At 45.5% G+C, this 15,109-nt stretch overlaps 1 protein-coding gene across 1 annotated transcript in view; it reads left to right on the top strand.

Annotated features, from left to right (window-relative positions):
* Positions 1–15,109, top strand: part of GALNT16 (polypeptide N-acetylgalactosaminyltransferase 16) — a 76,454-nt gene that overhangs the window by 38,920 nt on the left and 22,425 nt on the right. The window contains exons 3-7 of the mRNA XM_065838779.2: positions 1,814–1,912; positions 8,181–8,248; positions 10,888–10,953; positions 12,020–12,141; positions 14,123–14,210. Of these exons, the coding sequence (XP_065694851.1) occupies positions 1,814–1,912; positions 8,181–8,248; positions 10,888–10,953; positions 12,020–12,141; positions 14,123–14,210 (443 nt within the window). The remainder of the gene's footprint in view (positions 1–1,813; positions 1,913–8,180; positions 8,249–10,887; positions 10,954–12,019; positions 12,142–14,122; positions 14,211–15,109) is intronic.

Raw genomic sequence — 15,109 nt, 5'->3', positions numbered from 1 at the left:
AGGTGAGTTAGTGTTTATTTTGATCTGTGGTAGCATGCAGAGCATGTTTTTTGTGAAAAGCCTCTTCTATGCATTTCAGTCTGAAGAGCAATGTATATATGATTCCCTGTAAATGTATGGTCATTTCAGCCCCAACTTTGCAAGAATTCCCTTCAGCAATGGGGAGTCCAAAGCAGTGTATAATCAGAGCAGGTAAACCTATTTCCCTGTTCCTTCCCTTTGCAGAGGTGGCAGTCTGGAAATGAAGGAGCTGTATCCGAGCACCTTTTCCTAACAATATTGGACGGGTTGCTGGGGTGGCAGTTTAGGATGAGGAATTATTTCAGCTGATCCAAGTTAGATTGGTGTTTGAGGAAAGCCCATCCTTCTGTCACAAATGGACCTGGCTCTCTGTTTGAGGAGTGGGGTTCAATAGGTCACCAACATGTCACTTTTTCTTCAGCCACCTAAGCAGAGCTTGAACATACTTGACTCCAACTCCTAGAAGCTCCTTCTGACCTAGCATGTAGCTTTTTTTTTTCATTCAAAGCAGACAGAGTGCCAACTTTCAAGCTCAAACTTTGTCCTTGTCGTCTCTGATGCTGCAGTAATGCTAAGGTCCTGAGAAGACTTCCCCAAATAACACATACACTAATCTCTGCTGCTTTTCCACTTCCTGATGCTCTAATACATTTAATATGCATTACATCACAGAGTTATTTTGAAACAATAATAAATGTGGTATGTCTCCTGTCTGGTCTCAGGTTTTCCACATTAGTCTTTATCAAGGTTTCTTTATGTGTTTGAAAATTGCTGTAAGAAGCTCGTGTCTCCTTAATAAAATATTGCAATGAAAAAGGCATAAACCAGTAGGATTAAATGTGATAATAAAACCAGTAACAGTTTAGTAATAGCCATAAATAACAGTAAGTAAATGTGGAAGTACAAGTAGTGGGTGTAAGAACTGAGTTACATTCCCTCCTGGGATGGATTCTGTCTGTGCATGGCCTTGAGTGGTTAAAAACACTAGGCCACAATTTCAGGTGTGGGCTCTTCATTGGGCAGAGAGTTAGTGCAGACTGACTGCTGTTTGACACCGGTTGGATATTAAGAAGGCAGACACTCTGGAGAAGCGGATCAACCCAAATCTGCCATTCCTAATATCTACCAGGATTGGATTCAGGATTCACATCTGTGAGTTGTTCTCCCTCAAGAATCCTTGTTCTCCACAAGGTGTGAGCAGCCCTTGTGCAAGCTGATCCTGAGTTAATCCCTGGTTCTGAGTATGAGAATGAATGTGTGTACCTAACATTACAAAGTCAGATGAGAAGATGGGAGGAATGGCTTTCCATTGCCAGCAGAGGTATTAGTGTTGAACCTCAGCAACTCCCTGATGCAGCACTAGCTAGTGTTTTCCTTTCTGTAAAGCCTACTGTCCAAAGAATTTGGAGTGCTTTACAGAGCAATAACAGCTCCATGCATCCTTAGCATGTGCATATCCTGTGCATGAATAAACAGGATTTTACATGAATCGTAGGCAGATCCAGGAACTTGAACTTTTGTTCCCCATGAAACCCATATGCTCTTCTCAGCATGCGGCATTGTAAGTTTAGGTATCACAGCCTCAAAACTTTGCCTTTCAACAGGCACAGTTGTTTTTAAACTCTGCCAGCCTTGATGCAGGGGCTGCTGAGGCCTCTCTTGCTACAGCTCAACTGTGCTGTTTCTGGTTTTAGCATATTATTTTCTTCTCCTTTAGAAGTTCTAGGTATGCTGCTGCAATGGCTGCTCCTGGAGGATGTTAGGCTTACACTTCTGCTCTCCCATGTTGCAGGTGCACTTCTGTACACTATGACACAGATTTGCCAGCTACCAGCCTCATCATCACCTTCCACAACGAGGCACGCTCCACTCTGCTCCGCACAGTGAAGAGGTGAGTTCAGCAAGGGGTGCTGGGCCCAAATCACGGTGCCTGTAAGGGCACTGATGGAGGGTTAGGCATTTTCCAGCAGTTAGACAAGCAGTGTGGGTGCAGTCACCCAGCTGCTTGTGATCTGCTTTTGAGCTGGCCCATGAGGACAGGTCAGGATTGGCAGCATGGGAGTGTCTTCAAGGACAGAACATATCTGCAGTTAGCCCCTACATAGCCCCTGTGGAGGGATTCATTAGCAGCAGGAAAGGGGCTGCTGGGCCTGCATCTGCAGGTGGGAACAGTCTGTATGAGCTTGGTTTGGAAGAGTGAGGGGGGACCAAAGGGCACACTGTGGCCTGCTAGATGCAACTGAGCGAAGGGGCTTGGGAGGAAGGACCATGTTTCATAAATGGGAATAAGCAGCTAGCCCCCTGCTAGGGCATGTGTTCCAGGTGCTAGGGCTTGCTCAGTGAGGGCAAGGGTCACAGCTCACAAATCTCTCAAGCAGAAAGTGATGAACTCAAAGTCTTGTTGGATACTGAGGCCCTTGCAGTGTGAGCAGGAGTCACTTGCTGGTAAACAGATACTGAACCTGATGGCACTCCAAATCCTTCCCAGAACTTTGTGCACAGACCCTGCTCAACCCACAGGACACTTGCTATCTTGTACCAGTGTCTCCTTCTATCTAAGCATCATTTAGTAGTGGCCAAATCTAACCAAGTAAAAAAGTTATATCGAACCTGTCAGCATCCCCAAGTAGACGGGAGTGGGCAGTTATCTGTATCACAGAGCAATGTTCCAGCCGCTCCTTCCTTTCCCCATCATCCCCACAGAACCCAGTGAGATGCTTCCTTTTCGTTTTTACGCAAAAAACGCCCTCTGCCCTCTCTGACTTATCAAACCATTTCTCAAAGGGTCTCTGAAGCCTGCAAGCAGGTCCAGGAACAGCTTGTGGAGGCTGAAGGAAGAGTGAATTTTCCAGGGAGAAAGTTGAGGTGATAGTATCACTAACAGGAATGCATTATTCATCATCACCACTTCTTCCCCTGTCAGTTCCTGTGGGCATAGAGAAGTGTGCTTGGTGAATAAATAACATGCTTTTTCAAGTTGGCCTCATGGCAAGGGGTATGGATTTTGGTCTGCCAGGTTTGATGCTACTGTGTTTCCAGAGACTTGTATGTATTGCATTAACACATTTTGCCTTTTTATCTCTATAATTTCCTTTTCATTTGAACCATAAAATGAGTTCTACAGAACCACTGTTCAGAAAATGAGCAGATTTGTTTGAAAATATGGTGCTGCTAGGGCAACGGCAAGAGATTTCTGCCGATTACATCATAGGTCAGATAATAAATGGTTAGGTGCTCAGAGGCCATGTTGGTAGGGTCCTTAAGAAAATCTAAAGGCAGCCAATCAAATAGCCAGATGCAATGATAGTTAAAATGAAGAGAAGATAAGATTCAGGGCAGCAGTAATGCATAAAGAGAGAAATTGATATCCAGATCCTATGGAGATGTTGTGTACTAGTGAGCAGATGAGTGTTGCTGATGCATCAACGGACCAGGCTTGCTCAGAGCAAGGTCAACTAGAGTAGGTTGCTAAGGGTTGGTCAGTTTTTAAATCTCCAAGGATGATGACTCTGCAGCTGCTTTCTGAGCATTCTCTTCTCAAGGCTAAACAACCCCAGCTCTTTCAACCCCATCTCATACATGTGGTGCTTCAGTCCCTTAATTATCTCAGTGATCCTTCACTGGACCTGCTTCAGCATGTCCCTCTTTTTCTTGTCCTGGGAAGCCCAGAACTGGACATAGCACTCAAGATGTGGTATTACTGGTCTCCTGCAACCCAGAGCCCCCAATGAAGACCCTGAAAAATGGATGAACCATCTGTTCAGATTGGTTCCTGCAATCCTGCTGCCACTGTAGGAGTGCTGTTGTGAGGGCCTGGTCACACTGTGCTGTGAATGGTGGGGTGGATGGCATTTCCTCCCAGATCTCTCTCTGGCTACAGCTGGAGCCTTCATTGCCAGATGGTTTACAGCCAATGCATGTGATTGATTTACTCCTTGCTTACATCAAATGTCAGAAGTGTCCGTGATTTATCCGTTCCTGGTGAGAGATCCCAAAGGCTGAATTCTTCTTGGGCTCTACAGCATTTGCAGTGTCACACTGCCAAGCATTAGCTAGTAGCCTTGTCTTGGAGGCACAGGAGGTTTGACAACCATACACAGTGGTGAAGGTTTGGGTCATGGCTGCATTGTCAGAAGAGCTGTGGGACTGAGTCCCACTTGCAGGTTGACACTGCTGTTATGGAGAGAGTTGAAGATTTCACAGTGCTCTTCAAGGCCTCTTCTGTAACCCAGGAGTCCTGACTTTCAGCAAAACACATCTGAATGTGCCAGGCTGAGTTACTGCTGTGAGTATAATTGTCACTCAATTCACATACACAGTCAGTGCACCAAATGCTTTGTATTATAATTATTACTTTGCAGCATTGCTTTGGGATAAGTCAGGTATCAAAGGGACAAAACTGTTCTGTTCTTTTTGGTTTATGACCTGGCTGTGAGGCTGCAGAGGACCACAGTGATATTAAGCAACAGGAGGCAGAAAATTGCACCGCCTGCTTAACTGCTGACTAGTCAGGCTTGCAGCCTGTCATTATTTCTATATCCATAAGAACTTTCTTAAGCCAGGTAGAGCATGATTATTTATGTAATTAAAATTAACCATTTGAGATGCACCTGGTGAAAGTTACATATGATTTGACTATTATGAGCCTTTTCTCAAGTTTAGTTATCCTAATTACACTATGGGGATGCTATAAGCTAAGTAGATGTGAAAAAGGACAGCTGATGTGAATGAGCAGCACTAAGAGCAATATATTCTAAGCCTGAAAACTTTTTCAGAGGCCCAATATTTAGAGGTGAGTAGAATACGTACTAACTGTTGAGGCTTTCATACCTGAAATCTTTCAAGTCTGGCTGGAGTGTGCCTCAATTTGGGCACTCAAAAATCAGCTGTAAATCTTTGGGAAATTCTAGGAAGAAATATGAAAAGAGTACTGGGACAGAATTAATCTTAAATTAAAACTAGAGAGAGTCGAGCCTAAATGTACTCCCCTGAGTTATTCTCACAGCTGTGCAAAGTAGCTTCAGCTGGGTGGCAATGGTTGTACCAAGAGGTCTTGGGAACTGATCCAGGGATGAGACTCCTGCATGACGGTTTATTTCAGGGTGATCTAAACATGGCAGCTGTAGGGGCCAGATCCTTCTGGCTAACCACGCCTGAATGAGTGCACACATGGACTTGCACAAACACCCCTGGCAGATCGGCACTTGCCCAGCTCTGGGATCCCTGCTGCCCCTGGGATCCCTGCTGCTGGGTGGAAGCAAAGGGAATGATGTGCTGTTGTTGCCACTTGAGGGTGGGAGAAATGTTTGTGTATGAGTGAGGGGGAGAAATAGATGGGGAGCAGGGGGACAAAAACGGGAAATGGGCTATCCATCAGAACTTGTGAACATGCCAGTTCAAATGGCTTGTTACTGGCACCCTTGATCCTGCAGGATATGAGTGTCAGTCAAGAGCTGCTTGCCTGCACGATATCTTTTCCTTGGCAGGACATAGCTGTCACTCTCAAACCAGTTACTTGCTTGGCATCCTGTTCTCCCTCAGAAATAACTGTCACTCAAAAGGCATTTTGCATGATTGATGTCTACGCCTGATTAGTCATTAAGTGATACCATCACTTCTGCTGCAATGTCCATTCTTGCAGAAGGGAAAATCAACTGATTTGTGATCTGGTCTCTTTCTTTCTCTTTATTTCTGTTTTCAGTCATTATTGTGGGTACTGCTTGTCTTTGATGCAATATAAAAGTGCACCGGTCAGGCTTTAAGTCAAGGGATTTGAACAGCTGTCAGTGGTTCTGTGCCTGTGCAGAGAGCCTGTATATATTCTGATTAAAAGGATTCTATTGTAATGCTAGAACATTTGGTATAGCAACTCATTACAACGACAATTTAAATAATGGAAAAAGAGGAGATTACTTTAGAGCAAAGGAAAAAAGAGAAACTCCTCTGCTAATATCTGGAATAAATGAGATTATCTGTGAGCTGAAGAGTGATGGACAGATCAGCAGAGGAGAGAAACTCATTGGCAGTGCTGATGTGGTGTCGTGTGACAGAGTAAGGACACTGATACTGAAAGAAGGAGGAAGCTGTGAGAAAAGACAAAGGAGGTAGGGAATCCATAGGCTGAGGGGAGAATAGTCTGTATTTCTGCCGTAAAAGGCAATTGTCATTTGGGTTTTGGAATCCTAATAAAACATTTTGTGACTAAAAGTAATTGATTGTCATGTCAATCTCTGCATCTCATTGGAGGGAATAGCTAGGATTTCTGTGTTCCTTGTTAAAAAGACAGACAAGACAAAGTGCAAAGAAGATTAAGTATGTTCCCAAAGGATCGAGAGCAAATTTTTGCAGAGCTCAGGGCAGAACTGGGTATTGAACTAGGAACTGTGAGCTCCTTGAGGATTTTTTTCTCTCTGCTGGGGAATCAGTGGACAGGTGAGGAAGAGGGAACAAAGTGTTTGCTTTTTTCACAGTTATGTTGAGCTGAAAGACCTGAAACTTGTGGAGAAAATGTGAGCATTGCTAATAGCCAAGCTAGTGGGAGAAGGTGTAGAATACCATTTTGCAGCCATTATACTGCAGGTTGCAGCCTGTCTCGGTTGTATTTTGCATTGAATTTGTACAGGCAAGAATTTCAGTGCAGGGCAACCTTGTATGTAAAATATGCAGATGATGGCTATGCTGGGAGAAGCTGCACTTACACATGCAAAGAGGAACATCCCTCACCTCCCACCCCACCATGCCAGAGGATCCAGAGAGGTATGAGCCATGAGAAGCAAATGAGATTCAGCTTTGAAAAATACAAGCTCAGTCATCTAGGGACACAGAAGCTCGAAATACAAATATTCTCAGAGACATATGAAGCAGCATAAATCTGAAATAGAGTAGGATGTGATGCTGAGCAGCAGAGCAGTCAGGATTTTGCTGTGTGAGACAGCAGAAAACTCCCCCAAACTGAGGAAACTTTGGCTCTGTATGCAAAGCCATCAATGATACTACTTAGCAAGATGGTAATTTCTTTCTCTAAAGCTCCATTCCTGGGAGCATGGGATTACTCTTTTTGTCTGTTTCATGTATAAAACAAAAAAGCTCCCCCAAAAAAGGAAGAAAAAAAAGCCAGCAGAATTGCTCAAAATCAGGAAGGTGGGTGCCGCTGAAATGAGATGGATTGCTAGAACCAAGAGGACAGTGTTTACCCCTGTTATATAATACTGACATTTGCATAGCTGTCCTCCTCATCACTGTGGTGACCAAATGTGACTGAGCATTCTTGTTGAAGGCAAGGAGGACCTGCCTGTGCATGGAGGCATAGCAGAAGGAGCCACTGTGTGGTTGTGGTAGAGCCAGGGAATGGATTTGAAGAATCTCATGGAAAATTAGTTCAAGCATCTTAAACAAATGAGAGGGACAAAAAGTCCAGAATCAGATGGTTCTGACTGCAGGGTACCAGGGTACATCAACCTCTAAGGAGGGCACATGCTGTTGTCTCCCCTCCTTGTGTGTGAAAGTCCCTGTGTCCCTCAGGCACAAACCCACTGCAGTCCCGACAGTACTAAGGGGGTATGGAGTGACCAGCCCAAGGTAAAGGAGGTGCTCTCAGTGAGTATGGGGGATGGTTTGAAAGAAAGATGAGCAACAAGAAAAAGAGGAAGAAAATCCCCAAATCCAGAATATTACCAAAGAAAATTGCCTTCCTCCTGGGAGGGGGAGTTGGTGAGAAAGCCCCAGCAGCCCTCGTCTGTGGCATTGAGACAAAACTCCTTGCTGGGGAAGGTGTCAGCTCTCTTTCTACTCCCTCGCAGCCGTAAGCTTTGCCCAACACCTGGCAGGTGGGAGTGGGTGGTGCTCTTCTCTCTGTTTAGAGGCAGAGAATGTGCCACAGCATCCTTTGCTATAATAGATGCCCCCAGGCAAGTCCTGCAGTTCTGGCTGTGGGTCCTTGCAAGGTTCGGCTGAGATGCCACAGCCCTCTGGGATATTCCTGCTTGCAGTTTGGCTCCTGTCAATGAACCCTGGTAGAAGGTCAAGGTTAACTCTTCCACATTACTGGAGTTTGGTATTCCTGCTCTAACGCATAGCATAGCAGATTTGTATCAGTCCTACCATTGTTGTTATTATGGCAGCTCACAGACATTTTCTTTTTCCTCCCTGGCTCCCTGCAGTGTCCTGAACCGCACCCCTCCCAGCCTTATCCAGGAGATAATTTTGGTAGATGACTTCAGTTCAGATCGTAAGTATGGACCTATTGCCTTTGCATTTGCTTCTTCCATTCTGTCTTCCCTCTTTTTTTTTTTCTCTGTTCATGCCCCCTCCCTCACAGAAATTTTCTCTTGTCTGTATGCAAGAGAAAAAGGAAAGGGAGGAGGTTTTTCTGTGTTTAGTTTATGTCCGTGCAAAGCGGAGGCCAGAGCTGCTTCGTTTTTTTTCCATTGGGTCTTCCCTTTCTGTCAGCTTGGTAGTTTTGGCCAGGTTTCCACAGATCCAGATCTCTGTCTAGTTTCATTACGCACCATTTTGTGAGCTGTTTAGCACAGACATGTATGTAGCAATGGTGCACATGAGCAGTCTGGGTAATTACAAACCAAGAGAGAGCAAGAGGATGCGATGGAGCCTACAGAAAACTGCTGCTTGTGGTCCTACAGGCAAACTGGCGTGAGACTGTCTGCCTGTCTCCATGTGTTTTGGATCTCTGGTGTCCCTGTGGGAGGCCATGAAAGGGTTATTGCTTTAGGCAGTGCCATACCTTCTCCTGCAGCTTGGCACAGGGATGGAGTGTCTTCTGCATGAGTCCCACCAGACCTGAAGGCTCTTGGACGCTATGGACTCTTTCCATCTGTACAGTTGCTTTTGCTCCTGGCTGTTGTGTTGTAGTGGTGAGGTGGTGGGGACAGAAGACTTCTTGCTTCTCTCATGATGTGTGCTAGATTCAAGGACAGTCTAGTTGTATACTACTTATAATAATTGATAATTACTCCTTCAGAACACTTTACAGGTAGCTGAGAATGTCCACCTGGCCTGCTGAGGTAAGGAAGCATTGCTCTTTCAATTTTGCAGCTAAATACTTATGTAGCTTTGACCAAAAAAAGTTTTTAAAAGTGGATGCTGAGATTAGGAATTTAACTTTTCAAGGACCTTAGAGTGTGATTATGATAAGGACTGAGCTGTGCCCAGCTGTTGGAGTTGGGTGTTTCTGAGCACCTCCCACAGTCCTAAATGTCCCATATTCAGCATCTAGAAATTCACTTCTCAATGGCCAGCGGGTACCAGATCAACACTGATGGATGTCTGGGACCTGTACTGCACAGGGCTCAGCCAGAAACTCCCATTTAGGCTCCTAGATAAATGGAAAGATTTTTAAAAGCCCCATCTTATGACAGCTCTCATTTTTCACACTGGCAGCTGGATATTTGTGGATACAGCTACTCCCCTGAAGCACCTGCGTGGAAGCACTGTAGCGCATATTTGAGGTCTGACATTTTGCTTTAATGCCTGCCTTGGTTTCTTCAAAGATACAGAGAGTTTGTAAGCTGTGGCCAGTAGTTACAGTCAGAGTGATGTGCTCGCTCCTGGAGAGTGAATGACTTGATAAGGATTGTTGTATTTACTTGAAGTTGTGGCTTAGCCAAGATGAGTGTTGCCTTCTCTTGTACCAGATGTCCAGTCAAATCTCGGTACTCTGTAATTAAGAGTACGTGCCACTTCACGTGGATGATGCAGCAGCTGCCAAAGCGCTCACACAAGAGCAGTGGTTCAGGTTGCATGTATCCTGGAGAATGGAAATGCTCCTGCAGGAATATGCCAAGAGATGCACTTTGACTAATAGCCTTCAAGTTGTCCTCAGAGCACTCAGTCTGTGGGAGGATGACAGCAGGGAAGGGGAGGTGTGAGACCTGAAAAGGAACGAGCAATAAACATGGAAACTAAGGTGAACTTGGTGGAGCAAGGGAAAAGAGTGATTTAGAAATTGTTATTCCTGTGAGCTCTGCTAGGGCAGGAAAAGAGAGAGGATAACAGAGAATTTGTCAGGCATTGAAACAGGCTGCCCAGGGAAGTGGTAGAGTCACCATCCCTGGAGATGTTTACAAGGCATTTAGACGAGGTACTTAGGAACATGGTTTAGTGCTAAAGTTAAGTTATGGTTTGACTCGGTGATCCTGAGGGTCTCTTCCAATCAAAATGATTCTATGATTCTATGAATTAAGGACCTCGTACTCGTTGGTACAGCTGGGCTGGAGCCAGTAGCTGTTCCTCCCTCTCATCTTCCCTGAGCAATGTAAATGAGGGAAGCCAGGAGCTTCTGGCAAGCTTGCTGGCAAAGCCTTCAGTTGGGCATCCATGTGTTAATGCAATGGTGTCTCCAAGGAAGCGGGTCATATCCCTGTGGCCTTTATGAAATAAAATCAAGCAGAAACTGCCCTGAGAACAAATGGTGGGAAATACTCAGATGAGCTGGGAAATGCCCAGGGAGCAGATGACATCACTTAATATGACAGGACTCTCTTTCACTTGGCACTTTGGTGATTTGCAGCCCTGACTCCCTGTTGTCACTCCATTTCATCAGTGCTCAGTGCCACGGTTCCAGCTCATGCCCCGTTGTTCTTGTGAAACACTGAGCACAGGAGGGCAAAAGCCTGGCTGCTCAGAGGATAAGGAAACACAGGCTCAGCTGTCTGAGGAGGATGGCAAGCAAGCAGTGCTCTTCTGTGTACTCTTCAGACAACAGGATTAAGGCCATCAGGCTGATTAATGTGATGTTAAGTGAAAGCAGAATTTCCCCTCCCGTGGAGAAGCAGAAGAACAGTTAATTGGAGCTCTCTGTTGAAGCCAAATAATTCATGCATGTGTGCCAATTTTTTTTCCTTCCCTAAGCTGAGGACTGCCAGCTCCTTACCAAGATCCCAAAGGTCAAGTGTCTACGAAACACCCGGCGAGAAGGTGAGTCTGGAAAGCTTTGTAGTACTAAGATTTTGCACATTTTCCCACATTGCCCTGTTTGCCTGCCAGCTGCTTACATGTTGTTGCTTATAGCTATGGTTTGTTTTTTCAGTATAAGAGTTTGGTATTCTAGTTTGGAGGCTCTGTGGAGGGAGAACCTACCTTATCAACTCTCAGGCTTTAGGACTCTCATTTCATACTTTAAATAATGAGAAGTGGTGTCCAGAGGCCCTGGCTAGAACAAGTACCACATTTGAAGATCTTTATGAATAAAGATGAAGATGTAAGTCCTGTCCTTTTAAACTCAGAGTGCAAGATAACAAACCATCTAGGAGATGTGGGAAAAGGAAAAACAATCATATATCTATCATAAAGAGATACAATTCAGGAAAGTTATTTCTTATATATCTCCTATGTGCATAAATGGTAACACTGACTTTCCCCACTGCTCTTCAGTTTGACTCCCATGTACTGGCTTATTTCTAAAGCTGTCAGTGCACAGCAGGCCTGGAGCAAGGAGAGACAGGAATCACTGCTTAGTTCACGAAGAGCATCCTAGGTAGTGGGATGGTCTGTAAGAAAATAAGGAGACATCTGAAAGCCAGGCTGACATCTCTAACTGCAGGGCAGAATAAAGAACAAATGGGAATAAAGCAGATAAGCAGTAAGAAAGGCAAAAAGCAGAGAGTAGAGCTGGATCCCATGGAAGTCGTGAGAGAGGCGGCAGGGTACTCTAATGGGAGAGACACCAAGCAGACAGCAGCAAGGTACCTGCAGGGAGGGCTGGAAGGGAGGGGGGATGTCATCACAGCAAGAACCAGATGAAAGCTCAGTGTCACGGACAGAAGTGACAAGTGAGGTCATTCTTTGTGTGCTGGGAGGACTCAGCTGACAGTGTCCCCTGGGGGATGCCCCACTAAAGCTGCTCTCTGCTCCTGATGGTGTGATATAGGAGAACCACCTACTCTTTCCCTGTAATGGCCACACAAAGTATTATTCCTGAAGGAGGCCCAGCTGTTTCCCATCCTAACCTTCCTGCTCCTCTGCTGTCCTTTCCTCGCTATAGGGCTGATTCGCTCTCGGGTGCAAGGAGCTGAAGTGGCTACTGCTGACATCCTCACCTTCCTGGACAGTCACTGTGAAGTCAACAGTGAGTGGCTGCAGCCAATGCTTCAGAGAGTAAAAGAGGTAAGCACCATGTCCCCCTCTAGGATGGATGAAGCTGGCCTATCTTGTGCTGGTGACACACATGCCATCAACAGTACTGGTGAGGACAAAGCCTGCCCAGGTACTCCTCAGGCAGGCTGTTACGGATGAAGGTACAGACTGTGCTAGGTCAGCAAGAGATACTTGACGGGCTTCTACATCCTCCTGCCAGTGTGGCAGGGCAGGAGGTGCTGAGGGGTGGGATGCAATGGTGAACGCTTGGGCCACCAAACTGTACCTCATGTCTCCTCTAAGTGCGGTCCTTCCTAGTCCTGTCCACCTGTACACAGGATAACCACTTTGGCAGGACACTCTGTGCAGCTTTTCCATGGTTGACATCTCCCTTCTTGCTGATGGACCTTCCCCTCTGCCTTGTCACTCCCAAAATTTTCCTTCCATTAATGCTCCTGCTGAGCTGCCAACACACACCACCTGTATGCAGATGGCTTCCCAGCACAAAGGACCTGTCTGTGAGTGCAGGGACATCCCTTTGCTGGTTCACTTGTCAAAGGATTGATGTGAGGCTGGAAGAATGAAAATGACACAGGAATATTAGCGGCTGTCACCCTGACTGCACTGTAGGGGTGGAGGGGGAAACATACAGCTCCACTCTAAGAGCAAACTGGGGAGGGGTGATGGGAGAAATCCCAGCCATGCTTGCAAGTGGCTGAGATTGATCTCCTCCTCTAAAAGGACGATCTCATGGGGTAATGGGCTGCGGGAGGAGGGGTGGAGGCTCTAATGCTGCCTTGTATTCATGTTTGATTGGCTTAATATGAAGGAGTGGAAGAAGTTGAAACTTAAGGATTGATGATTTAAAAGCTTCTGCTTTTATTCCTGGTCAATACATCCTCCATCTCAAATGCCCATAAATGTTTACTACTGCTTGTTAAGTCAAGCTGCAGCATCAGCAGCACAGAGGTCCCTAAGCAGAAAGGACCTCACAGGTTTCTTTAGGGAAGGGTCTAAGTTGCAAAAGTGATTTAGTCGTTTAGTGAGCAGATTTCAAGTCAGCCTATTTCTGACCTACTTCCTACATTTATGATGCGCATCCTAGTTGAGATTTCAGTCTTGCCATATCCAAGCCTAGCGCGGACTGGTTGGAGCAGTGGCTGGAGCACCAGGCTGCCAGGTGGGTGCTGGGGAGGCTTAGGCTCGGCAGACATAAACATGAATGATCGCTCTCATTTAGGATGTGCCTTCCTGGGCAAGTATGCTACAGCAGGAGGAACTATTGCAAGGCACAAAGTAAAAGTTTGATTGGAAAGGCATGGAGGCTGGCTATCAGGTGTTAGATCACAAGATGCTGTTTCTGGCATTGCCAGCTCTCTGGTTCATCATGTATTTCAATTATCACAAGACTGCCTTTAATGCCCTGTCTCATGTTGTCGAAAAATAGTTATCATCTCAACTTCTACTTACTAAAAGAATTGCAAAGGAAAACTCTAAATGTACCCCTTAATGCCAATAAAGTACCCCAAATATCTTAATATTGTAATGTTGTTTTAAATTCACACTATGATTCTTAAGTGTGGGGTCTTGATTCATAGTACTTGTTAGGAAGATGCTTTATTAGGGGGTAGATCATTTCTAGGCTGATGATAATTAGGTAATTCAAGGATGGCTGAGCAGAAGGTGTGCTGTCAGTAGATATTAAAAGCAAGTACCAAACCTTTGGGACAGTGGTTCATGCCTTATCTCTTGGGCAGGAAATAAAGAGCACACCTGGGTGCTGTGGCCCGAGGCTCCATTCCCCTTATCCATGGTGTGCAGCTGCCTAGTACCCACCATCTCCATGTTTGGATGTAGTGGCCACAGATCCCTTGCTCAGCTACCAGAACTGTACTGGAGAAGCCTGACAGAGATTTACCTGTGGAGTTTTGTGGTTTTTTGATCTCTGGCAACTTTGCCAGACATTCAAGAAAAGCCTGACTCCTTTTTCTTTTCCCTTTCTCCCCCTCAGGATTATACCCGAGTGGTGAGTCCAATCATTGATGTTATCAGCCTGGATAATTTTGCCTACCTGGCAGCATCAGCAGATCTGAGGGGAGGTGGGTGTAATGAATGGCTTGTGTAAGTTAGGCCTGAGGGATGGTGCATGAAAAATAATTGATGTTCTGTTCAGCCTTCCAAGAAAATAGTGATGATCTTTCCTGGTGGGCTCTCTCTGCTCCTTTTCCTGCAACTTGCAAAGTCAGATCTTTTGCAGAGTTTAAACAAAACCCAACTAGTGTTTTTGTTTTGATCTTGCATCACTGTCACAACATTTTGCAATTTCAGGGCTTAATGAACTGCTTAAACATATCACCTTGCCCTCTGTACATTATATGCATACCAGAGTCTGACAGGCAGTTACTGCTCTGACCTGCCAGGCTCTCATGGCATCTTCTGAACCTTTTCACCTCTTTCCTCATAGCTGAACCCCCTGCAGATGTTCCTGTGTTCACGCACAGTGCCTGGTGCTCTTCTCCCTCTTCTGTTGCTGGGGTTCGCTACCACACTGATTGCCTACTGAAGTCTCCCCTTAAAAATGGTATAATGTTAGTGGCTGTGCTGTGCTCAACTATTCACCACAGGCCAACTATAAATAAATGGTGGTCTTGAAAGAGGTGATGGTTACGAGGATCTGCAGGGCTTTGTTCCCAGAATACACATCCCACAAAGACCTTTGATTAAATCCTCATGACTTTGGCAGATGGAGAAGTGTAAGATAGACTGGCCAAACTGCAATTGCCTCTCACCCTGACAACACTCTCCTGAAGATGTGGAGTGCAACTGAGCAGACATCTGCAGTGCTAAGGGATGAGGATTCCAAGACAGAAGCTGGTGATTTCTACATTAGGATAGACTCTTCCCATTTTGGGTAGACCATGAGGAAGCTCAGGGAAGGAAAACAGAGAGAGCCTGAGATGTAAAGGTGCAGACTATCACTGAATCTAGTAGAAAAACA

Source organism: Patagioenas fasciata, chromosome 5, assembly GCF_037038585.1.
Source record: "Patagioenas fasciata isolate bPatFas1 chromosome 5, bPatFas1.hap1, whole genome shotgun sequence".
NCBI lineage: Eukaryota > Metazoa > Chordata > Aves > Columbiformes > Columbidae > Patagioenas > Patagioenas fasciata.
The sequence above is the reverse complement of the archived record's forward strand: the minus strand, read 5'-3'. Positions and strand labels throughout refer to the sequence as shown.